Source organism: Rhinatrema bivittatum, chromosome 5 (genome assembly GCF_901001135.1).
Source record: "Rhinatrema bivittatum chromosome 5, aRhiBiv1.1, whole genome shotgun sequence".
In the NCBI taxonomy this organism is placed as follows: Eukaryota; Metazoa; Chordata; class Amphibia; order Gymnophiona; family Rhinatrematidae; genus Rhinatrema; species Rhinatrema bivittatum.
The window spans coordinates 1,950,024-1,975,375 of NC_042619.1; the positions used below are offsets into that span (position 1 = coordinate 1,950,024).

Here is a 25,352-nt window from a genome sequence, read left to right on the forward strand (position 1 = left end):
CCTGGGCTCTCTCTCTGGGATGACCTACTCATATCTCTCACTCTGTATGCTCTGTCTGTGATAGGGAGGGATGTCACACACACTCGTCTATTGTCCTGGGCTCTCTCTCTGGGATGACCTACTCATGTCTCTCACTCTGTGTGCTCTGTCTGTGATAGGGAGGGATGTCACACACTCATCTATTGCCCTGGCCTCTCTCTCTGGGATGACCTACTCATGTCTCTCACTCTGTGTGCGCTGTCTGTGATAGGGAGGGATGTCACACACTCGTCTATTGCCCTGGGCTCTCTCTCTGGGATGACCTACTCATGTCTCTCGCTCTGTGTGCTCTGTCTGTGATAGGGAGGGATGTCACGCACTCATCTATTGCCCTGGCCTCTCTCTCTGGGATGACCTACTCATGTCTCTCACTCTGTGTGCTCTGTCTGTGATAGGGAGGGATGTCACACACTCGTCTATTGCCCTGGGCTCTCTCTCTGGGATGACCTACTCATGTCTCTCACTCTGTGTGCTCTGTCTGTGATAGGGAGGGATGTCACACACTCATCTATTGTCCTGGGCTCTCTCTCTGGGATGACCTACTCATGTCTCTCACTCTGTGTGCTCTGTCTGTGATAGGGAGGGATGTCTCTCGCTCTGTGTGCTCTGTCTGTGATAGGGAGGGATGTCCCATTCTTATCTATTGCCCTGGCCTCTCTCTCTGGGATGACCTACTCATGTCTCTCACTCTGTGTGCTCTGTCTGTGATAGGGAGGGATGTCACACACTCATCTATTGCCCTGGCCTCTCTCTCTGGGATGACCTACTCATGTCTCTCGCTCTGTGTGCTCTGTCTGTGATAGGGAGGGATGTCACACACTCGTCTATTGCCCTGGGCTCTCTCTCTGGGATGACCTACTCATGTCTCTCACTCTGTGTGCTCTGTCTGTGATAGGGAGGGATGTCACACACTCGTCTATTGCCCTGTGCTCTGTCTGTGATAGGGAGGGATGTCACACACTCATCTATTGCCCTGGGCTCTCTCTCTGGGATGACCTACTCATGTCTCTCGCTCTGTGTGCTCTGTCTGTGATAGGGAGGGATGTCACACACTCGTCTATTGCCCTGGGCTCTCTCTCTGGGATGACCTACTCATGTCTCTCGCTCTGTGTGCTCTGTCTGTGATAGGGAGGGATGTCACACACTCATCTATTGCCCTGGGCTCTCTCTCTGGGATGACCTACTCATGTCTCTCGCTCTGTGTGCTCTGTCTGTGATAGGGAGGGATGTCACACACTCGTCTATTGCCCTGGGCTCTCTCTCTGGGATGACCTACTCATGTCTCTCGCTCTGTGTGCTCTGTCTGTGATAGGGAGGGATGTCACACACACTCGTCTATTGCCCTGGGCTCTCTCTCTGGGATGACCTACTCATGTCTCTCGCTCTGTGTGCTCTGTCTGTGATAGGGAGGGATGTCACACACTCGTCTATTGCCCTGGGCTCTCTCTCTGGGATGACCTACTCATGTCTCTCGCTCTGTGTGCTCTGTCTGTGATAGGGAGGGATGTCTCACACTCGTCTATTGCCCTGGGCTCTCTCTCTGGGATGACCTACTCATGTCTCTCGCTCTGTGTGCTCTGTCTGTGATAGGGAGGGATGTCACACACACTCGTCTATTGCCCTGGGCTCTCTCTCTGGGATGACCTACTCATGTCTCTCGCTCTGTGTGCTCTGTCTGTGATAGGGAGGGATGTCTCACACTCGTCTATTGCCCTGGGCTCTCTCTCTGGGATGACCTACTCATGTCTCTCGTTCCCTGTACATACCTGGATGAGTCCAGACCATGGGTTGAGCCTGCTGTCCAGCAGGTGGAGACAGACCAAAACTGAAAGGTTATCCTATGTGAGGACAGAGCCTACCCTGTAGCCCTTCAGTATTTGTCTGTCTCCAGCAAGTGGAACAGCTCACCCTGTGGTTCCCTGTTTGCCTTATTCTTTGTCCATTTTGGGTATCCTTTCTACCTCTTCTTCTAACGCTGTTTGGATCAAGCAAGTATTTATCCTTTATTGATTTAAAAAAAAAAGAAAAAAAAAAAAGGAGTTTGTTTGGACTTTGTGGATCGCTTTCTCAGGAGAAAGTCCCTGTCTCCTTGCTCTTGTGGGGGCCTAGGGGGGCTTTGCCCCTTGTTATATTTAGCCTGGCTCCCTATTCCCGGTGGTCTTCGGCTGCAGGGGTAGAAATTGGTGGTGCCAGTCACTCCCCCCTCCTGATCAGCATATCTCTCTCTCTCTCTCCCTCCATAATTGTCTCCCTTCACTGGGATGATTGTTTTTCTAAGGCTGCCTGCAGGGATCTTTTCCCCCCTGTCTTGTTAAAAAAAAAATTAAAAAAAAAAAAAAAAAAAAAAAAAAAAAAATATATATATATAAAGAAAGAAAGAAAGAAAGAAAGTTCTCTTCATTACTTGTAAGGTACTGCAGCCTCTGAGAGAGTTGGGAGCGTGCAGAGTTCAGTCTCTGCCTCCACTCCTTCAGCCCCGGCAGCCCAGCTGATTTTAATTGTTGCTCCTCCTCCAGTTCGGGGCCATGCCGCGATCCCCACTGTGTCTGGTTTGTGGGTATTCCTCACTGCGTCTCTCTTGGGAAGGACTTTGTTCTCGCTGTTTGCCAGGGGGGGGGGGGGGGGGAGAAGGTTCCTCAGCGTCCCCGATGCCCTCAGGAACTCGAACCAGGCCTACTAAGCGTTGGGCCGCGCCATTCCCGGGCCGTCAAACTTGTGGGTACGGCGGCCATTTTAGGTTTTTCGGCTGCTTCTTTTTCAGAGCAGCCTGAGCCACAGGACCCAATTTTTTCAGAGCCCCCCCCCCTCCTGATTTGAGCCGCCTTCACTCTCCTGAACCAGGTCTTGATCCCCCCTCCCCCTGCCCCGAGGCACCAGACCCCGTTTTTCAACTGAATTTGTGCTTTTATTGCACAAATCCTACTTAGCAAGTTTGCAAGAGGAATCGTATCCCCTTCCTGGCCCCCCCCCCCCCGGCTAAGGTTCCTAGGCTCCCTGTTCCTCCCTCCCCAGCGGCTCTGGACAGGCAGGGGTCAAATCGGCTTCGAGTGGTCCCAGGGCCCCCCCCCATCCCGATTCTCCCGCTCCTCTGCCTGCTCAGGATCCGGATCAGGACCTGGATTCTGTTGATGCCCCTCCCCCTCTGGAGGGGGATGACCTCTGGGTCCTCTGTCTATTCCGAAGGGAGGAATTGGAGCCTCTTATCTCCTTCATCTCTCATGAATTGGGGATTGAGTGTCCCTCAGTGTACGAGTTTTCGGCGGCAATGCCGGCTTCCTTGGACCTGATCCTGGCAGGACTCAGGGCTCTGCCGTGCTCTTTCCCCTTCCACCCTATGCACAAACTAATGCTCCTCAGGGAATGGCAGGCCCCCAAGTCGGGTCTTCGGGTCGGGAGAGCCATGGAAAAGCTTTATCCTCTCCCAGAGGAGTGTTTAGATTTATTGAAAATGCCTAAGGTGGACTCCTCTGTGACGGCGGTCACTAAGCACATCACCATCCCGGTGGTGGTGGCCACGGCCTTGAGTGATGTCCAAGATCGCAAGCTGGAATTCCAACTCAGGTTGCATGAGACTGCTGCCCGCTGCAGCAGTCTAATGCAGCGGGTAAGCCTTAGATGGGTCCAACAATTACTCAGCACCCAAGACTTCCCGTCTGCAGAGACAGAGCAGGCTGGAAGGCGCTATAGCTTATGGAGCGGATGCCCTCTACGACTTGTTTCAGGTGCAGGCGAAGGCGATGGCTTCGGCGGTTTCGGCCAGACGACTTCTCTGGCTCCGACATTGGGTGGCTGATTCGTCCTCCAAGGCACAGCTGGGAACTCTTCCTTTCAAAGGTAAGTTGCTTTTTGGCGAGGACCTGGAGCAGCTTATTAAATCCTTGGGGGAAAACAAGGTTCATAAGTTGCCTGAGGACCGCCCAAAACAAGCTAGAGCTTTCTTCCTTACTCGTACCAGTTTCCAGGGTCAACGAAGATATCACCCGAGAGCAAGGGACGCCTTCTCTATGGGAAACTCCCCCAGGCCCCAGTCCTGGCCTCAGTCCTTTCGAGGCCGTTGGCCCTTCCGAGATGCTACTCCCCCGCGCCCAAGCCCGCCTCACAATGAGAATCTGTCGGCCCATCCCTCCGTTCCCAACTTAGGTAAGAACATAAGAACATAAGAAAATGCCATACTGGGTCAGACCAATGGTCCATCAAGCCCAGCATCCTGTTTCCAACAGTGGCCAATCCAGGCCACAAGAACCTGGCAAGTACCCAAAAACTAAGTCTATTCCATGTAACCATTGCTAATGGCAGTGGCTATTCTCTAAGTGAACTTAATAGCAGGTAATGGACTTCTCCTCCAAGAACTTATCCAATCCTTTTTTAAACACAGCTATACTAACTGCACGAACCACATTCTCTGGCAACAAATTCCAGAGTTTAATTGTGCGTTGAGTAAAAAAGAACTTTCTCCGATTAGTTTTTAAATGTGCCCCATGCTAACTTCATGGAGTGCCCCCTAGTCTTTCTACTATCCGAAAGAGTAAATAACCGATTCACATCTACCCGTTCTAGACCTCTCATGATTTTAAACACCTCTATCATATCCCCCCTCAGTCGTCTCTTCTCCAAGCTGAAAAGTCCTAACCTCTTTAGTCTTTCCTCATAGGGGAGTTGTTCCATTCCCTTTATCATTTTGGTAGCCCTTCTCTGTACCTTCTCCATCGCAATTATATCTTTTTTGAGATGCGGCGACCAGAATTGTACACAGTATTCAAGGTGCGGTCTCACCATGGAGCGATACAGAGGCATTATGACATTTTCCGTTTTATTCATCATTCCTTTTCTAATAATTCCCAACATTCTGTTTGCTTTTTTGACTGCTGCAGCACACTGCACCGACGATTTCAATGTGTTGTCCACTATGACACCTAGATCTCTTTCTTGGGTTGTAGCACCTAATATGGAACCCAACATTGTGTAATTATAGCATGGGTTATTTTTCCCTATATGCATCACCTTGCACTTATCCACATAAAATTTCATCTGCCATTTGGATGCCCAATTTTCCAGTCTCACAAGGTCTTCCTGCAATTTATCACAATCTGCTTGTAATTTAACTACTCTGAACAATTTTGTGTCATCTGCAAATTTGATTATCTCACTCGTCGTATTTCTTTCCAGATCATTTATAAATATATTGAACAGTAAGGGTCCCAATACAGATCTCTGAGGCACTCCACTGTCCACTCCCTTCCACTGAGAAAATTGCCCATTTAATCCTACTCTCTGTTTCCTGTCTTTTAGCCAGTTTGCAATCCACGAAAGGACATCGCCACCTATCCCATGACTTTTCACTTTTCCTAGAAGCCTCTCATGAGGAACTTTGTCAAACGCCTTCTGAAAATCCAAGTATACTATATCTACCGGTTCACCTTTATCCACATGTTTATTAACTCCTTCAAAAAAGTGAAGCAGATTTGTGAGGCAAGACTTGCCCTGGGTAAAGCCATGCTGACTTTGTTCCATTAAACCATGTCTTTCTATATGTTCTGAGATTTTGATGTTTAGAACACTTTCCACTATTTTTCCTGGCACTGAAGTCAGGCTAACCGGTCTGTAGTTTCCCGGATCGCCCCTGGAGCCCTTTTTAAATACTGGGGTTACATTTGCTATCCTCCAGTCTTCAGGTACAATGGATGATTTTAATGATAAGTTACAAATTTTTACTAATAGGTCTGAAATTTCATTTTTTAGTTCCTTCAGAACTCTGGGGTGTATACCATCCGGTCCAGGTGATTTACTACTCTTCAGTTTGTCAATCAGGCCTACCACATCTTCTAGGTTCACCGTGATTTGATTCAGTCCATCTGAATCATTACCCATGAAAACCTTCTCCATTACGGGTACCTCCCCAACATCCTCTTCAGTAAACACCGAAGCAAAGAAATCATTTAATCTTTCCGCGATGGCCTTATCTTCTCTAAGTGCCCCTTTATTTATTTTATTTATTTTTATTTAGAACTTTTCTATACCGACTTTCCAATAACAGAATTACTGATCAATTCGGTTTACATTTTGAACAATAACAGTGACAAGAAAATGTCTTACAAAAAACAGGTAGAAATAACTTGGAGATAAATATATGGGTTAACTAACAATGAGATACTAACAGTGAGATACAATATAAAATATACATAGCCTAATATAGGCAGAAAAACATCGGTGTGGGGTTGTGCAAAGTCTAATGTTATGGGAAAGCTTGGTGGAAGAGCCAAGTTTTAAGTCTTTTTTTGAAAGTAATGTGGCATTGCACTGATTTGAGTTCTGGCGGGAGCGTATTCCAGAGTTTAGGACCAGCTGTGGAGAATGCTCTTTTGCTTAACACTGATTTCATTGGTGGTATCTGTAGATTGTTTCGGTAGGCTTGTCTCACTGGTCTAGTAGAGGTGTGGAGTTGGAGAGGGAATTTGAGCTTGAGTGGGGTCAGATTGTGTAATGCTTTGTGTATTGATGAAAGCACTTTGAAGAGTATTCTGAAACTGACAGGTAGCCAGTGTAGGCTTTTCAAAATGGGTGAGATGTGGTCTCTTTTGTTAGTCTTGGTTAGGATCCTTGCCGAAGCGTTTTGCAACATCTGTAATGGTTTTAAGGCGTTTGCGGGAAGGCCTACTAGAAGAGAGTTGCAGTAATCTATTTTCGTGAGTATGATTGCTTGTAGAACCAATCGGAAGTCTTGAAAATGGAGGAGTGGTCTAAGTCTTTTTAAGACTTGTAATTTGAAGAATCCGTCCTTTACTATATTATTGATGAGAGCTCTGTAATTCATTTGGTTATCAAGTATGACCCCTAGATTTCTTACTTGTGGTGATAATGGTATTTGGGTGGTGATGTTGGTGCTGGGGAGTGAGTAGGTTCCATCTTGAGAGATGAGTAGGTATTCTGTTTTGTTTTGGTTAAGGATAAGATTTAGGCTTGTGAGTAAGTTATTGATGGCTTGTTGGCATGTGTTCCAGAAATCCAGAGTTTTTTGGAGAGATTCAGTGATTGGGATTAGGATCTGTACATCGTCTGCGTATAAGTAGTGGATGAGATTAAGGTTGAGCAGGAGTTGGCAAAGTGGGAGTAGGTAGATATTGAATAATGTTGGTGAGAGTGACGAACCCTGTGGGACTCCCCAGTCGCAGGTGATTGGTTGAGATTCTTCTTTGTTGACCTTGACTTTGTATTGTCTGTTCTTGAGGAACGATTTGAACCAGTTGAGAGCTGTATCTTTAATTCCAATATCTGATAGACGATCTATTAATGTGTTATGATTGACCGTATCAAAAGCTGCTGATAGGTCTAGTAAGATGAGTAGACAAGGACATCTTTTTTCAAGATTCAGTAATATGGAATCCGTTAAGGAGATCAGGAGGGTTTCTGTGCTTCTAGATTGGCGGAAGCCAAACTGGGCTGGAGAGAGAATGTTGTTATCATTTAGGTATTCTGTGAGTTGTTTATTTGCTACTCGTTCTAGGATTTTAGCGATGAAAGATAGATTAGCTATTGGGCGGAAGTTGGATGGGATATCTGGTGAAAGATTGGGTTTTTTTAGGAGTGGCTTTATGATTGCCATTTTGAGAGATTCTGGGACTAGCCCTTGGGATAAGGAGCAATTGATAATTTTTGCAATGGGTTTGGATATGGTTTTAGCGCATGAAATGAGGAGATTGATGGGAACCCCTCGATCATCTAACGGTTCAACTGACTCCCTCACAGGCTTTCTGCTTCGGATATATTTAAAAAAGTTTTTACTGTGAGTTTTTGCCTCTACAGCCAACTTCTTTTCAAATTCTCTCTTAGCCTGTCTTATCAATGTCTTACATTTAACTTGCCAATGTTTATGCTTTATCCTATTTTCTTCTGTTGGATCCTTCTTCCAATTTTTGAATGAAGATCTTTTGGCTAAAATAGCGTCTTTCACCTCCCCTTTTAACCATGCCGGTAATCGTTTTGCCTTCTTTCCACCTTTCTTAATGTGTGGAATACATCTGGACTGTGCTTCTAGAATGGTATTTTTTAACAATGACCACGCCTCTTGGACATTTTTTACTTTTGTAGCTGCTCCTTTCAGTTTTTTTCTAACAATTTTTCTCATTTTATCAAAGTTTCCCTTTTGAAAGTTTAGCACGAGAGCCTTGGATTTGCACACTGTTCCTTTTCCAGTCATTAAATCAAATTTGATCATATTATGATCACTATTGCCAAGCGGCCCCACCACCGTTACCTCTCTCACCAAGTCCTGTGCTCCAATGAGAATTAGATCTAAAATTGCTCCCTCTCTCGTCGGTTCCTGAACCAATTGCTCCATAAAGCTATCATTTATTCCATCCAGGAACGTTATCTCTCTAGCGTGACCCGATGATACATTTACCCAGTCTATATTGGGGTAATTGAAGTCTCCCATTATTACTGCACTACCAATTTGGTTAGCTTCCCTAATTTCTCTTAGCATTTCACTGTCCATCTCACCATCTTGACCAGGTGGACGGTAGTATACCCCTATCACTGTAGTCTTCCCTGACACACAAGGGATTTCTACCCATAAAGATTCAATTTTGTATTTAGTCTCATGCAGGATGTTTATCCTGTTGGACTCTATGCCATCCCGGACATAAAGCGCCACACCTCCTCCCGACTGCTCCTCTCTGTCATTGCGATATAATTTGTACCCCGGTATAGCACTGTCCCATTGGTTATCCTCTTTCCACCATGTCTCTGAGATGCCAATTAAGTCTATGTCATCATTTACTGCTATACATTCTAATTCTCCCATCTTACTTCTTAGACTTCTGGCATTAGCATACAAACATTTCAAAGTTTGTTTTTTGTTTGTGTTTTTATTCTGCTTTTTAATTGAAAGGGATAAGTTAGAATTTTTTAGGTCAGGTGAGTTTTTAGTTACAGGCACTTGGACTACTTTTCTAATTATTGGAACCTAACTGTTGGGATGCCCTAATTCTAATGCATCATTAGTATCCTTTAAAGATACCTCTCTCCAAACCATGCGCTGCTGAGCGACTGTCAGCTTTCCCCTTTGTTCTAGTTTAAAAGCTGCTCTATCACCTTTTTAAAGGTTAGCGCCAGCAGTCTGGTTCCACCCTGGTTAAGGTGGAGCCCATCCCTTCGGAAGAGACTCCCCCTTCCCCAAAAGATTCCCCAGTTCCTAACAAAACTGAATCCCTCTTCCTTGCCCTATCGTCTCATCCACGCATTGAGACTCCGGAGCTCTGCCTGCCTCTGGTGACCTGCGCGTGGAACAGGGAGCATTTCAGAGAATGCTACCCTGGAGGTTCTGGATTTAATCTTTCTACCTAAGAGCCTAAATTTGGTGGTTGTCTGTCCCTGTTTGTGGAGGAATGGGCCAAAATTACGTCGGACCAGTGGGTCCTCGAAACAATCGAAAGAGGCTACGCCTTACAATTTGCTCGTGAAATTCTGGACCTCCACATAGTCTCTCCGTGCGGCCACCAGAAGAGGGCTGCTGTAACACAGACTCTCAACAGACTCCAGAGCCGGGGGGCGATACTCCCGGTCCCGGTGGCGGAACTCGGTGCCAGCCAGTATTCTATCTACTTCGTAGTCCTAAAGAAGGATGACTCTTTTCGTCCTATCTTGGATCTCAAGAGGGTCAACCGTGCCCTCAAAGTGCCCCATTTCCGGATGGAAACCCTGCGGGCGGTGATAGCGGCGGTCCATCCCGGAGAATTTCTGGCTTCACTCGACCTGATGGAAGCCTACCTGCACATACCGATCCGTGCTGAACATCAGAGGTATCTCCGGTTCCACATCTTGGGTCAACACTTCCAGTTTCGGGCCTTGCCCTTCGGCCTCGCCACGGTTCCAAACACGTTTACCAAGGTGATGGTGGTGGTGGCAGCAGCCCTCTGGAAGGACGGGGTGTTGGTCCACCTGTACTTGGACAATTGGTTGGTCCGGGCCAAGACGGAGACCCTATGCAGTCAAGCGGTGGACCACGTCCTTGCTCTTCTCTCGTCCCTGGTATGGATTGTCAATTTTTCCAAGAGCAATCGCCAACCGACTCGGGTCTTGGAATTCCTGGGGGCTTGCTTCGATTCCTGCGTCGGCAAGGTCTTTCTGCCAGACTCGAGAGCGTTCAAGCTGATGGATCAGATTCAGAGCTTCTTTTCCATGCCTCTTCCCACAGTGTGGGATTATCTACAGGTCCTGGGGACCATGGCTTCCACGATCGACTTGGGCCCCTGGGCGTTTGCGCATATGCATCCCTTACAAAGAGCTTTGCTATCCCATTGGCAACCAGTTTCGGGACAGTTTCAGAGTCCACTCCCGCTCTCCGATTCTACCATCAGCGACTTACAATGGTGGCTATCACTCAAGCACCTTCTTCATATAATGTCCCTTCGGACCCCACAGTGGATGGTAGTCACGACGGACGCCAGCTTCTCCAGTTGGGGAGCGGTTTTCCCAATCTCCTGGCACATCAACCGCTTGGAGACTCGTGCGGTTTGTCTGGCACTCAAGGCTTTTCTCCCAATGCTTCAACGAGCAGTCCAGGTGCTCTCAGACAACTCTACCACCATGGTGTATATCAATCGCCAGGGAGGCACCAGGAGTCACCTGGTGGCCCTCAAAGCAAGTCAGCTCTTTGCGTGGGCGGAGTGACACCTGGAGTGCATTGCGGCCTCTCACATAGAAACATAGAAATGACGGCAGAAGACCAAACGGCCCATCCAGTCTGCCCAGCAAGGTTCGCACTTTTTTTTTTCTCATACTTATCTGTTTCTCTTGGCTCTTATTAACCTTTTGGTTCTATTTCCCTTCCACCCCCACCATTAATATAGAGAGCAGTGTTGGAACTGCATCTAAGTGAAATATCTAACTTAATTAGTTAGGGGTAGTAACCGCCGCAATAAGCAAGCTACACCCATGCTTATTTGTTTACCCAGACTATGTTATTCAGTCCTTGTTGGTGGTTGTCTGTATATAGATCCACTTTTCTTCATTCCCCCTGCTGTTGAAGCAGAGAGCTGTGCTGGATATGCGTGAAGTATCGGTCTTTCTCCCCTGCCGTTGACGCCCGCGATAGATCTCTTTGCAACAGAGATCAACGCTCAGGTTCCCAACTTCTGCTCGATACGACCAAGTCAGTTCAGGATCGCCCAGGATGCCTTCCTCATTCCCTGGACGACAGACCTCCTGTATGCCTTTCCTCCCATACCACTCATAACAAGGACAATTCAAAAGTGCATAACAGACAAGGTTCAACTGATACTGATAGCTCCAGCCTAGCCAAGCCAACCATGGTACAGTTTCCTTCTCCAACTGTCCATCACGGACCCCATTCGATTACTGAATTGCCCAAATCTTCTCTTCCAAGATCAAGGAACGCTTCTACACCCACTACACTCATCTCTCCATTTGACAGCATGGAAATTGAGAGGCTCCTTTAACAGAATAGGGAGTTTCCACTTTAGCACAATCCATTTTGTTAGAATCCAGGAAACTCTCAATAAGGAAAAACTATAGTTATAAATGGAAACGATACTCGACCTGGTGCACTTCTAATGGTGTACCACCATTAGACTGTTCACCTGAGTTGCTCATAGATTATCTACCAAATAACTCAATACAACCATTACAGATGCTACAAAATGCAGCTGCACGCTTGCTAACTAACACGCATCGCTATGAACACATTACTCCAGCTCTACAATTCCTGCACTGGCTTCCAATCCTATCCAGGATAACATTCAAAGCACTCACCCTTATTCACAAGACTTTGTACAACCAAGACTTGCATTGGTTCTCCGAGTTCTTTACATTCCATACTTCAGACAGACCAATTAGAAAAACGCACCAGGCTAAACTAACTACTCCAACGCTTAAACAGATAAAATGTCTCAACGAGAGAAAGAACATTCACAATAGCTGGAATCAACTTGTGGAACAAACTGCCCACTGATCTGCGCCTGGAACCCTGCCACAAGAAATTTAAACAGAACTTAAAAACATGGCTGTTTAAACACGCCTACAATCTATGATCCTGTCCCTTCTGTAAAATATATAATATGACATTTATATAACTCTATCTTCCCATTCCAATCTATCTTTTGTTTAATAACACTAAACACACTTTGGCGACATATTTACTTGCAGTATTATTAATATTGTTATTTAGCTATCATCTAATTCTGACCTTGTAAGATCTGTACTGTTAATGTTACATTAATTGATGAGCTAGCTCTTTACGCCCCTGTCAATTTAGTTTAATTTAGTTTATTTGAATTATATTATAATTTAATGTTATCAGTGATGTATCTCTATTTAATTATGTTGGATTGTAAAGCTTGTTGCTAATTTATGTTCATTGTAAACCGAGGTGATGTTTGCTAACGAGCCGCGGTATATAAAAACCCTTAAAATAAATAAATAAATCTACATACACTGTATACAGCTGGTCTTGCAACCTCATCCATTAGAGTTCATCTCAGTGCCATAGCGGCATATCATAGACCACTTAACAATATTCCTATTTCCAATCACTTCTTACTATCTCGTTTCATCAAGGGGTTAACTCACCTTCGCCCTCCGATCTCCAAACCTCCAGTTCCGTGGAACCTCAACATAGTTCTTGAACAGCTTATGCTTTTCCCGTTTGAGCCCATAGACTCAGCACATATTAAATACCTCACATGGAAGGTGGTGTTACTGGTTGCAGTAACATCAGCACGTCGAGTCAGTGAATTACAGGCCTTGGTCCATTATTCTCTGTATTTACAGTTTCATCACCAAAAAGTGGTTCTTCAAACTCACTCATCCTTCCTACCAAAAGTGGGTTTCTCAATTCCATCTCAATGAGACTATAGAACGGCCCATCTTTTTCCCTAAACCTCATGCAAATGAAAGGGAAAAATTACTACATATACTAGATTGCAAAAGGGCTTTAGCATACTACAAAGAAAGAACAAACTCGGACTCCCATGTTTCTCAACTCTTTGTCTCCAGCTGGATAGCACAGTGCATCAGGTTCTGCTACAACAAACAGAACCTAAAGCTACATTCTGTTCCCAAAGCTCACCAAGTTAGAGCAGTGGTGGCCTCCTTGGCACACCTTAAACATGTACAACCCACTGACATTTGTAAGGCAGCCACATGGTAATTGCTCCATACCTTCACATCGCACTACTGCCTTGATCAACAAGCAGCCACTAATGCGACGATAGGACACGCAATCCTGCAATCTCTAACCTCTTGTACACGGTGAATGCCACACTATTTATGATCACGTACAAACATATATACCATAAACAACGTGATCGGGAGCTTGGGACTCCCATGACAGCATGGCTAATTCAGCCCTGCTATCAACGGGAAAAAGCAAGTTTGCTTACCGTAAACGGTGTTTCCGTAGATAGCAGGATGAATTAGCCATGCTGACCCGCCCTCCTCCCTGGCAGTCACCATCTTTCCGAACTACAGCTTAATCACAGACTGAGGAGAATCTGTTACTTTCCTGCGCGGGAACACACGCGCAGCCGCAGAGAGCTAAAATCTAAATTTCTGCTTTGTAAAGCTCTGCCTCCCAGACCTGATTGACAGATCCCATGACAGCATGGCTAATTCATCCTGCTATCTAAGAAACTTGCTTTTATCAGCTAGTATGGAATATGAGGGAGTTGTGTGCTTTTGGATTTGCTGCAGTATTTCTGAATTTTCATTGCCAATTATATTGTGAGCTAACAGGAAATAGTATATGATGCCTTTAATGTTTTAGATGTGTTAAACATGTTATCCCAGGACAAGCAGGATGCTAGTCCTCACATATGGGTGACGTCATTCACGGAGCCCTTAAGCGGGAAAAACTTCTGGCAAGTTTCTAGAAGCTTTTAACTGGCTGCCTGAGGCTACTGAGCATGCCCGGCATGCCATGATATTCCCTGCCACAGGGGTCTCACTTCAGTCTTCTTTTTTCCGCGCTGCAAACTGCATTGCGGTTCATAGGAGCCCTGTGAGCTTACCTCACAACTAGAAAAGTTTATAATACTTTTTTGCCCTTTACGGGTCTCACTCGTTTTGTCACCGGCTGGTGACAAAACTATACGTTTTCGCTAAAGAAAACACCAAATTTCATCGACGGATGTCACAGAAAAGACTTCGGGCTTCAAAAAATGCCCGGCCTGCAACTGGACAATGTCCATAACGGACCCGCATATCGAATGCGTTCGTTGCCTTGGTGGAGACCATGACATCGCGGTCTGTTCACAATGTCAGGAGATGACGGTGAAAGGCAGAAAACTCTGCCAAGAAAAAATGACACAAATATTTCAAATTCAGGCAGCGCCATCGCCGACGACTTCAACAAAATCGTCACCGGTAGGCATCACAAAAAAGATCTTAATACAGAAAAGAATTCCGGAGGGTTCCGGGGATGCCTCCTCTCCAACACCCTCCGCGTCATTGACAAGGTCGGTATCTGAAGCATAAGCACCGACGGCACCGTTCCATTCCTCTGTTACCACCGCCGGGGGAACCGGTCCCTAAAAAACAAAAGTTTCCATCGACCTCCGTAACATCCGTACAGGAATCGATACCATCGACATCGGTTGCCGACTTAACTAAGTTGATCAAACAAATAGTCACCGATGCCCTGAAAGTTCAAATACCGGCGTCATCGCCGATGCCGACCACCGGGTTGATGCCGATTGCCCAGTCGATGCCGACAACCATATCGATGCCGATGCCGACTACAGTGTTGATGCCGACAGCCCTGTCGATGCCGGCAGAATTGCCGATGTTCTCAACCGCGATACCGGCTGCCCAGCCGATGCCGGCGACCCCATCAACGCCGATGTCCGTGATGACTTCATCGATGCCGTACACTACCCCTTCGATGACAGTACCATCCGCATTACAGGACTCATCGATGGCATCGTTACTTACAAAAAGCTCGATGACCACGATGACCTCTAGACCCATTTCATCGATGATCCCAATCTCCATGTTCACATTTCATACTTCATCGATTCCAACTCCTGTACCATCGATGTCCTTGTACACTCTAGCTCCAACTAGAACACCTGTACCAGAAAAGACAACTGCAACAAAAAAGGCATCAGGAAAATTTAAACATACTTCCATTCCAGCTCCAGATGCTACTACCTCTGAAGCAAGACTACATAGCATCCTCACTAAAAGGTACCAAGACCTCTTAGCATCCTTGCCCATAGCAACTGGTCAGGAAGAGGAGGATCTAGAGGATGAGGACAGAGAGGGTACACCAGACCCTCAAGATCCCTTACAGGGACCTTCAGGAGTTCCCCCATCTAAAAGATTGGAACCTCCTCAATATCAACCTACGTCAGACACATGGTTAGACACAGAATCAGAGCATTCCTTAGAGGATTTTTTATCTGAGAATACTCCGCCTCAAGCTAAAAAACAGTCACCTCCAGAAGACCTTTCATTTTCTTCTTTTATTCAGGAAATGTCTGAGTCCATACCCTTCCAGCTCCAGGCTGAAAGAGATGAGAGGCAACAAACCCTTGAAATATTACAATTTGTGGATCCTCCAAAACACAATTTAGCTATACCAGTGCATGAAGTACTTTTACAGCTTCAGCAGAGAATATGGGAACACCCATGTACAACCCCTGCTGTAAACAGGAGAGTAGACTCCACTTACCTTGTACAAGCGGCACCAGGTTTTGAAAAACCTCAACTCCCTCACAACTCCCTAGTTGTAGAATCTGCTCAGAAAAAATCACACAGATCCAGAACACATGCTTCAATCCCTCCAGGGAAAGACAGCAGATTTTTAGATCTAATGGGAAGGAAAATCTACTAGGGAGCCATGCTGAACTCTAAGATTGCTGCATATCAGCTTTATATGACGCAGCACCAGAGAAATCTCTGGAAACAAATAGAAGAGTTTTTACCATCCCTGCCTCAGCAACAACAAGAGGCAGCACAGCAAATTGTACAAAAGGGCCTAGATGCAGGAAAGCACGAGGTAAGGGCAGCCTATGATGCTTTCGAAACATCATCAAGAACTGCATCTGGCATCAGCGCAAGACGGTGGGCCTGGCTAAAGGCTTCAGATTTACGCCCTGAAGTCCAAGACAAATTGGTAGACCTACCGTGTCAAGGAGATAATTTGTTTGGCACAAAGGTGCAAGATGCCGTTGCACAGCTTCGAGAACATTCAGAAACCTTGAAGCAACTATCCACCTTACCTCATGACACTGCAACTCATCCACCTCGCAGACCACCACGTAGGGACACTAAACGTCCTTTTTACCGACCAAGGAGGTATTATCCTCAGGCCTCTAGGTCAAGGCCTACAAGGACTCAACAACGTCCACAACAAAGACAACAACGGTCTGCAAGGCCACAGCCACCTCCTCAAACAGGTTCCACCTCGGGTTTTTGAAAATCGTCCCAGAGTGCAGAGCCAACTACCCAATCCTTATCCCGAATTGCCAGTTGGAGGGAGAATTTCCCAATTTTACAAAGAATGGACAAACATTACAACAGATCAGTGGGTCCTGTCCATTGTTCATCAAGGCTACCGCCTAGACTTCGCATCTCTCCCTCAGGAGTTTCCACCACAAAACTCCCATCTCAAGCACATTCCTCAATTAAAAACAGAATTATCTGCTCTTCTGAAATCAAAAGCGGTGGAACACGTACCACACACTCAGAAGGGAAGAGGATTCTATTCCCGGTATTTCCTCATTCCAAAGAAAACCGGAGGCCTACGTCCCATTCTAGATCTCAGAAATCTCAACAAATTCCTAAGGAAAGAAAAATTCAGAATGGTGTCCCTAGGCACCATGCTTCCACTCATACAAAAAGGGGATTGGCTTTGTTCTCTGGATCTTCAAGATGCTTACACTCACATTCCTATATTCCCACCTCATCGCAAGTATCTGCGATTCACAGTCGGACATCATCATTTCCAATACAGAGTATTGCCATTCGGCCTAGCTTCCGCTCCCAGACTTTTCACCAAATGCCTGGCAGTGATAGCGGGACATTTGCACAAACAAGGTGTTCATGTTTTTCCTTACCTCGACAATTGGCTAATCAAAAGTCAATCACAGCAAGGAGCAGTAACTTCTCTACAGTACACAATACAGTTACTTCACAAACTCGGATTTCTCATCAATTATCAGAAATCCCACCTGAACCCGTCTCACCTACTCCACTTCATAGGAGCAGAATTAAACACAAACCTTGCACAAGCCTTTCTTCCAGAAGAACGTGCACTCACACTGTCCCAGTTGGCGTACTCAATATCCATACAACCACAAGTGACAGCTCATCAGTTTCTGATTTTACTAGGACACATGGCTTCAACGGTTCACGTCACTCCTATGGCAAGACTTGCCATGCGACTCACCCAATGGACTCTTCGATCACAATGGATCCAAGCCATTCAACCACTACATTATCAAATACAAATAACCCACCAATTACGCTCCTCGCCACAATGGTGGACAATCAAGGACAATTTACGCAAGGGCCTACCCTTCCAAAAACCGATCCCTCAGATAACATTAACTACAGATGCATCCACCTTGGGGTGGGGAGATCACCTAAACTCTCTTCAAACTCAAGGAACTTGGACAAAACTCGAAGCCACATATCAAATCAATTTTCTGGAACTTCGAGCTATACGTTATGCGCTGCATGCTTTCAAGGACTGCCTTTCACACAAGACTGTGCTAATCCAGACAGACAATACTGTAGCCATGTGGTACATCAACAAACAGGGAGGTACGGGCTCGTATCTCCTTTGTCAGGAAGCTGCACAAATTTGGGACTGGGTCTTGAACCACTCAATGTTCCTCCAGGCCACTTATCTAGCAGGGATTCAAAATGTCCTAGCAGACCTACTCAGTCGCCAGTTCCAACTACACGAGTGGTCCCTGAATCCCTCAATAGCGACCAAAATATTCCAGCGTTGGGGACAACCAACAACAGACCTCTTTGCGTCGCACCTGAACCACAAAGTGGACAATTTCTGCTCTCTGCACAAACAGAAGAACCAACCAGCCAAGGACGCCTTTGCTCGCCCTTGGAACTCGGGCCTACTATATGCATATCCTCCAATACCGCTTATCACCAAGACACTGGTAAAGCTACAACAGGACAAGGGGTCCATGATACTCATAGCCCCGTATTGGCCTCGACAAGTATGGTTTCCCACTCTGCTAGACCTTTCAGTCAGGGATCCCATACGCTTGGGAATAGCTCCCAATCTCATCACTCAGGATCAGGGTCGGTTGCGCCATCCCAACCTTCAATCCCTATCCCTGACTGCATGGATGTTGAAAGCTTAACCCTACAATCACTTAATCTTTCCACTAATGTTTCTCAAGTGCTTATAGCTTCACGCAAACCTTCCACATGAAGGAATTATTCTTTCAAATGGAAACGGTTTACTCTCTGGTGCAAGCAAAACAATATTGATCCCTTCACTTGCCCCACAACTTCTCTTCTAGAATATTTGTACTATCTCTCAGACTCTGGTCTTCAGACATCGTCAATCAGAGTGCATTTGAGCGCAATCTCAGCTTATCATAACAAGATAGGAGATGCACCTATATCCACACAACCTCTCGTCAGTAGATTCATGAGAGGTCTAACTCACCTTAAACCACCAATTCGGCCTCCAGCCACACAATGGGATCTGAATTTGGTTTTAACAGGATTAATGCATTCTCCTTTTGAACCCATAGATTCCTGTGATCTTAAATTTCTCACATGGAAAACTATTTTCCTCATAGCCATTACATCAGCTAGGAGAGTTAGTGAGTTACAAGCACTTGTCACGTATGAACCTTATACTAAGTTTCTCCATGACAGAGTGGTTCTCCGTACACACCCAAAATTCCTTCCTAAGGTAGTTACGGAATTCCATTTAAATCAAACCATAGTTCTACCCACATTCTTTCCAAGACCCCATTCTCACCAAGGAGAAAGAGCTTTACACACTCTGGACTGTAAACGTGCATTGTCTTTTTATTTGAATCGCACTACGTCCCTCAGAAAATCCAATCAGCTTTTTGTCTCTTATGATCCAAATAAGCCAGGTAAAGCAGTGGGAAAGCATACTCTATCCAATTGGTTAGCAGATTGCATACAGTTTTGCTATAAAAAAGCAGGCCTTCCTCTCCAAGGGCGAGTAAAGGCACATTCAGTAAGAGCAATGTCAACCTCAGTAGCACATTTTCGTTCAGTGCCAATCATTGACATCTGTAAAGCAGCAACATGGAGTTCTCTTCACACCTTTGCAGCTCATTACTGTTTGGACAAGGAAGGACGTCAAGATTCAGCCTATGGACAATCTGTCTTAAAGAACTTGTTTCCAGTTTAATCCCAACTCCTTCTACAACCAGCCTGCTGTGATCTTCGGCTGACTCATTTCTTCAACAAGGCATTCCTGTTACCTGCATGGATAATGACTCAGCCTCTAGCTTGCTAATCACCCATATGTGAAGACTAACATCCTGCTTGTCCTGGGATAAAGCAAAATTGCTTACCTTGTAATAGGTGTTATCCCAGGACAGCAGGATGTAGTCCTCACGGAACCCACCCGCCACCCCGCGGAGTTGGGCCTCAGACTTTATTATTTTATTTTGCTAACGCTTTTTGCTACATACCAGACTGAAGTGAGACCCCTGTGGCAGGGAATATCATGGCATGCCGGGCATGCTCAGTAGCCTCAGGCAGCCAGTTAAAAGCTTCTAGAAACTTGCCAGAAGTTTTTCCCGCTTAAGGGCTCCGTGAATGACCTCACCCATATGTGAGGACTACATCCTGCTGTCCTGGGATAACACCTATTACAAGGTAAGCAATTTTGCTTTTTCAATGTTCACATTTCTTTTTTCTCTTTCAAATTTATTCTTGGTTTGTATTTTGAAAATTGCAAAAATACAAACTTAAGAATGTGGTGCTCTGCGTTGATTTCCAAGTTCCTGTCTAAAGTGGTGTTAGATTTGCACATTAATCTTAGAAAGATGGAAGATGTCAGCAGAAAGAGACCACATCATCCCCTCAGTCCGTCTGACTCTGCTGTCACCGGTCTCACTCTAAGGTCACCCATGGGGTCTGCACCAGTAATCAGAGCAAAATTACACAGATAGTTGTGCTTTGCTGAAAAAGGACCCATAGGGATTTGCGCCTGATTATTCTATGAGTACTTTTTCTCCACGCTTTGATGCCTGCCCCTGGGAACACCTCTGCAGTGCGCAGGTAAAAACAAGCACAATGCTGATGAATGTACATTTCCAGACGGAGGGAGGAGAATTTTATGCAGGCAGGTTTTATTTCTAAATGTGCCTTTTAGACAAAATCCACGGTTGCTTTATGCCTGTGTACTTTGCCTCAAGTTTCAAAGGTAAAGTATGCTCATAGAAACATGATACTAGATCCTATGCCCCATCCAGTCTGCTCCTCTGTCCAAATTAATTTAGCATTATAATTCTCACTTCCTTAGAGATCCCCTGTATTTATCCCATGCTTTTTTGAATTCAGATATTACTTTTTGTCTCCACCACTTCTACTGGGAGGCTGTTCCACACATCTACCACCCTCTCTGTAAAGAAACATTTCCTTAGATTACTTCTGATACCCCTTTTCACCCTCATCTCATGACCCCTCGTTATAGAGTCTCCTTTCCATTGAAAAAGGCTCATCCCCTGTGCATGGAAACCTCTGAGATATTTAAATGTCTCTATCATCCCCCCTAACTCGCCTTTCCTTTAGGGTGTACATGTTTAGAGCTTTGTCTATCCCTCTGTGCTTTAGAACAAAGGCCACTGACCATTTTACTAGACTCCTTCTGGACTGACTCCATCCTCTCACAAAGCAACCCTACTCGACGTAACCAGAAAGCGTGCCATATCCAGAGCTGGGCCTCTATGTTGGAACAACATGCCACTTGATCTCCGCCCAACAAAATTCAAACAAAAACTCAAAACATGGCTCTTCTTGCAAGCTTATACTTGAGTTATACACAATTATTTATCAGCAATTCTGTCTCCCACTAGTCTTATAACCACACTTTTGTGTAACCTCTAGATCTGCCCTCCCCTGCGCAGATATGCCCACCTCCCCATTACATCTATGAATGCCCTCCCAGTCATGTCTTTGCTCCCATGGTTTTTACAGCCCTAGAGTTGTTCCCCCCTTAATGAGATGTTATTTCTGTACCCTATTCAATCTCATTTGTTTATTTCTCTCTTCGTTTGACGAGACTCGCTCTACCTTATTTAGATCTGTGATATATGATATGTAATAGTTGATATGTGATTAAATTTACCTACCTCTGCTGTCCAATTATACCCCTTAACCTCGTTTAATAGAGTTTACATAGGTTGTCCCCACAATTATATTCAACCATGTCACCCATTGTGCTATCAAGATAAACTTAAATTATTTATCTATTTTAATTGAATTAATTACCTAACTTGTTCTCTTAGTTATTTTCTAGTATGCTCAAATCTTCTTCTCTGTTCTTTTCCTTATTCCCTAAAGTTAAAATATTATTTGTAAAGCACGGCCGCTAAATGCTATGTTTATTTAGCACTGTTGCGAAGTATTGTTGATTGTGAACCAATGTGATATTACTAAACAAATGTCGGTATATAAAAACTACAAATAAAAATAAAATAAATATCCTTTTAAAGTCATGGTCTCCAGAATTGTACTCAGTATTCCAAGTGAGGTCTCACCAGGGACCTTTCTATTCTATGTTAATTATTTATATTATGAAACAATGTATTTACTTCCTTTCTTCTTTGGAAATGCAAATATTTAAATGAATATTTGCTAACTACTGTAAACCAATTTGATATGCTTGCATGAAAAGTCGGTATATAAAAATTATTAAATAAATGAAATAAATAAAATATTCTGAAAGTTATCATAGGTACAAAGTACTCACAGACATTGCATTTGCTTTTCCTGCAGTTACTATTCATGGAAATACAATTTACATGTAATATTTTCCTCTGCTAACCAAATCCTGCCCACAGCACCGTCTCCTGTGAATGCAAATTATGGAACAATATATGGACTTTTAGGAAGACTGAGGAAAGGCAAGTTTTAGTCAGGCGATTAATGACTTTGAAACTTGCCTCTTTTATGTAGCCTAAGCCATTATGGCAAGGGGGGAACAACATGCAATGAGAGAAGCAGACTGAAAAAGGGGGTGAAGGATTGCACTGGAAAGACAGGCAACCATAGTCATCCAGGAAGAAGAAAAGAGTGGTGAGAATGTGATCTATGTTCGGAGAGCATATGATGGGTATGGTGAAAGGGGACCGGGACCATGAAAGAGATAGGCTCTTCGTCACTGAGATGTTGACTCTAAGAACATAAGAAAATGCCATACTGGGTCAGACCAAGGGTCCATCAAGCCCAGCATCCTGTTTCCAACAGTGGCCAATCCAGGCCACAAGAACCTGGCAAGTACCCAAAAACTAAGTCTATTCCATGTAACCATTGCTAATGGCAGTGGCTATTCTCTAAGTGAACTTAATAGCAGGTAATGGACTTCTCCTCCAAGAACTTATCCAATCCTTTTTTAAACACAGCTATACTAACTGCACGAACCACATTCTCTGGCAACAAATTCCAGAGTTTAATTGTGCGTTGAGTAAAAAAGAACTTTCTCCGATTAGTTTAAATGTGCCCTATGCTAACTTCATGGAGTGCCCCCTAGTCTTTCTACTATCCGAAAGAGTAAATAACCGATTCACATCTACCCGTTCTAGACCTCTCATGATTTTAAACACCTCTATCATATCCCCCCTCAGTCGTCTCTTCTCCAAGCTGAAAAGTCCTAACCTCTTTAGTCTTTCCTCATAGGGGAGTTGTTCCATTCCCCTTATCATTTTGGTAGCCCTTCTCTGTACCTTCTCCATCGCAATTATATCTTTTTTGAGATGCGGCGACCAGAATTGTACACAGTATTCAAGGTGCGGTCTCACCATGGAGCGATACAGAGGCATTATGACATTTTCCGTTTTATTCACCATTCCCTTTCTAATAATTCCCAACATTCTGTTTGCTTTTTTGACTGCCGCAGCACACTGAACCGACGATTTCAATGTGTTATCCACTATGACACCTAGATCTCTTTCTTGGGTTGTAGCACCTAATATGGAACCCAACATTGTGTAATTATAGCATGGGTTATTTTTCCCTATATGCATCACCTTGCACTTATCCACATTAAATTTCATCTGCCATTTGGATGCCCAATTTTCCAGTCTCACAAGGTCTTCCTGCAATTTATCACAATCTGCTTGTGATTTAACTACTCTGAACAATTTTGTGTCATCTGCAAATTTGATTATCTCACTCGTCGTATTTCTTTCCAGATCATTTATAAATATATTGAACAGTAAGGGTCCCAATACAGATCCCTGAGGCACTCCACTGTCCACTCCCTTCCACTGAGAAAATTGCCCATTTAATCCTACTCTCTGTTTCCTGTCTTTTAGCCAGTTTGCAATCCACGAAAGGACATCGCCACCTATCCCATGACTTTTTACTTTTCATAGAAGCCTCTCATGAGGAACTTTGTCAAACGCCTTCTGAAAATCCAAGTATACTATATCTACCGGTTCACCTTTATCCACATGTTTATTAACTCCTTCAAAAAAGTGAAGCAGATTTGTGAGGCAAGACTTGCCCTGGGTAAAGCCATGCTGACTTTGTTCCATTAAACCATGTCTTTCTATATTCCTACAGAATTCTTTGCAAGAGGTGCAGGAGTTTTGCACTGAACATGACTGGTTGGCTGAGATCTATGGTTTTGTTTATTCCTGGCGGCCCCAACACTTGAAAGTAATGCGTGACTGCACAGCTGATCAGTACAAAGAGCAGATCCTGCAGCTCCAGTCCTGGACTGAGAGGGTCAACGAGGTGAAAAGCAGCTTCATAACCCAGAACAATATCCTATTTGTGGACTGCAGCAATATTCAAAAGGAGATAGGTATGGAGAAAGAGAGAGGCAAAGCATAGAGACCCAGTGGCGCACCACTGTGCATTTACATAGGTGCAGAGAGACAGGGCGCACAGTGTCACAGAAAACTATTGTTTGTTTGTTTGTTTATTAAAATTTCTGAATCACTTTGTGCAAAAGCTCTAAGTGATTTACATAAAAACACACATAATAATCAACAAATAAAATTCACATAAAATTAAACATAAAAAGACAGAGTCAAAATTGGACAGTTCTGGTGTACTGTATACTTCATGTGAAAGCTGGCTTCTCTCTTTTGACTAATTACATAAAATGATAGCATTTGTATTGTGTTTCATGATGTGATGGGTTCTCTCTGGAATTTCACCTTAGTCTCCCATTTTGGTGCATTCAAATGGTTGAACATGACTGCCACATTACTTTTAACTTCATGGAGTGCCCTCTAGTCTTTCTATTATCCGAAAGAGTAAATAACCGATTCACATCTACCCGTTCTAGACCTCTCATGATTTTAAACACCTCTATCATATCCCCCTCAGCCGTCTCTTCACCTTGCACTTATCCACATTAAATTTCATCTGCCATTTGGATGCCCAATTTTCCAGTCTCACAAGGTCTTCCTGCAATTTATCACAATCTGCTTGTAATTTAACTACTCTGAACAATTTTGCATCATCTGAAAATTTGATTATCTCACTCGTCGTATTTCTTTCCAGATCATTTATAAATATATTGAACAGCAAGGGTCCCAATACAGAACACTTTCCACTATTTTTCCTGGCACTGAAGTCAGGCTAACCGGTCTGTAATTTCCCGGATCGCCCTTTTTTTTTTTTTTTTAATTTAAGATTTATAAAGAACAACCAGGATATAACCATATCATATGATACTAATAATATCACAACCATAAAGGGTACAGTCCACAACATGAATTACTAAGTGTGCAGAAGCATTCGCATGCACTTGGGACCATAAGTACAAGAAAATACAAGATAATTCATCTTAACGTATTACATCCTGTACAAATATATACTACCACAGTTATTTTTCACCTTTTTTTATCTACCCTCCCCCCCCCCAACCCCTCTCACAATGTCACAGGATGTCTTCAGTATTCTGTCTACCTTAGCTAAAAATAGGAATAAAAGAATATGAGAGGAAAAGAAAATGTAGGTCCAAAAGTATAATGCTCAGCAAGTCAATATTAACCTGCCTGTATTTCCTACCTTCCAGGTGTGATAAGAGAATCTAAAGTATAGAGCCTGAAAGCTATACCCCATCACGCCGCAATACTCAAGGTGAAAGT

The 25,352-nt window shown here is 44.4% G+C and overlaps 1 protein-coding gene across 1 annotated transcript in view; it reads left to right on the forward strand.

The window, feature by feature from the left end:
• DNHD1 (dynein heavy chain domain 1) overlaps positions 1–25,352 on the forward strand; it is a 792,986-nt gene that overhangs the window by 170,342 nt on the left and 597,292 nt on the right. The window contains exons 11-12 of the mRNA XM_029601740.1: positions 3,465–3,643; positions 23,812–24,055. Of these exons, the coding sequence (XP_029457600.1) occupies positions 3,465–3,643; positions 23,812–24,055 (423 nt within the window). The remainder of the gene's footprint in view (positions 1–3,464; positions 3,644–23,811; positions 24,056–25,352) is intronic.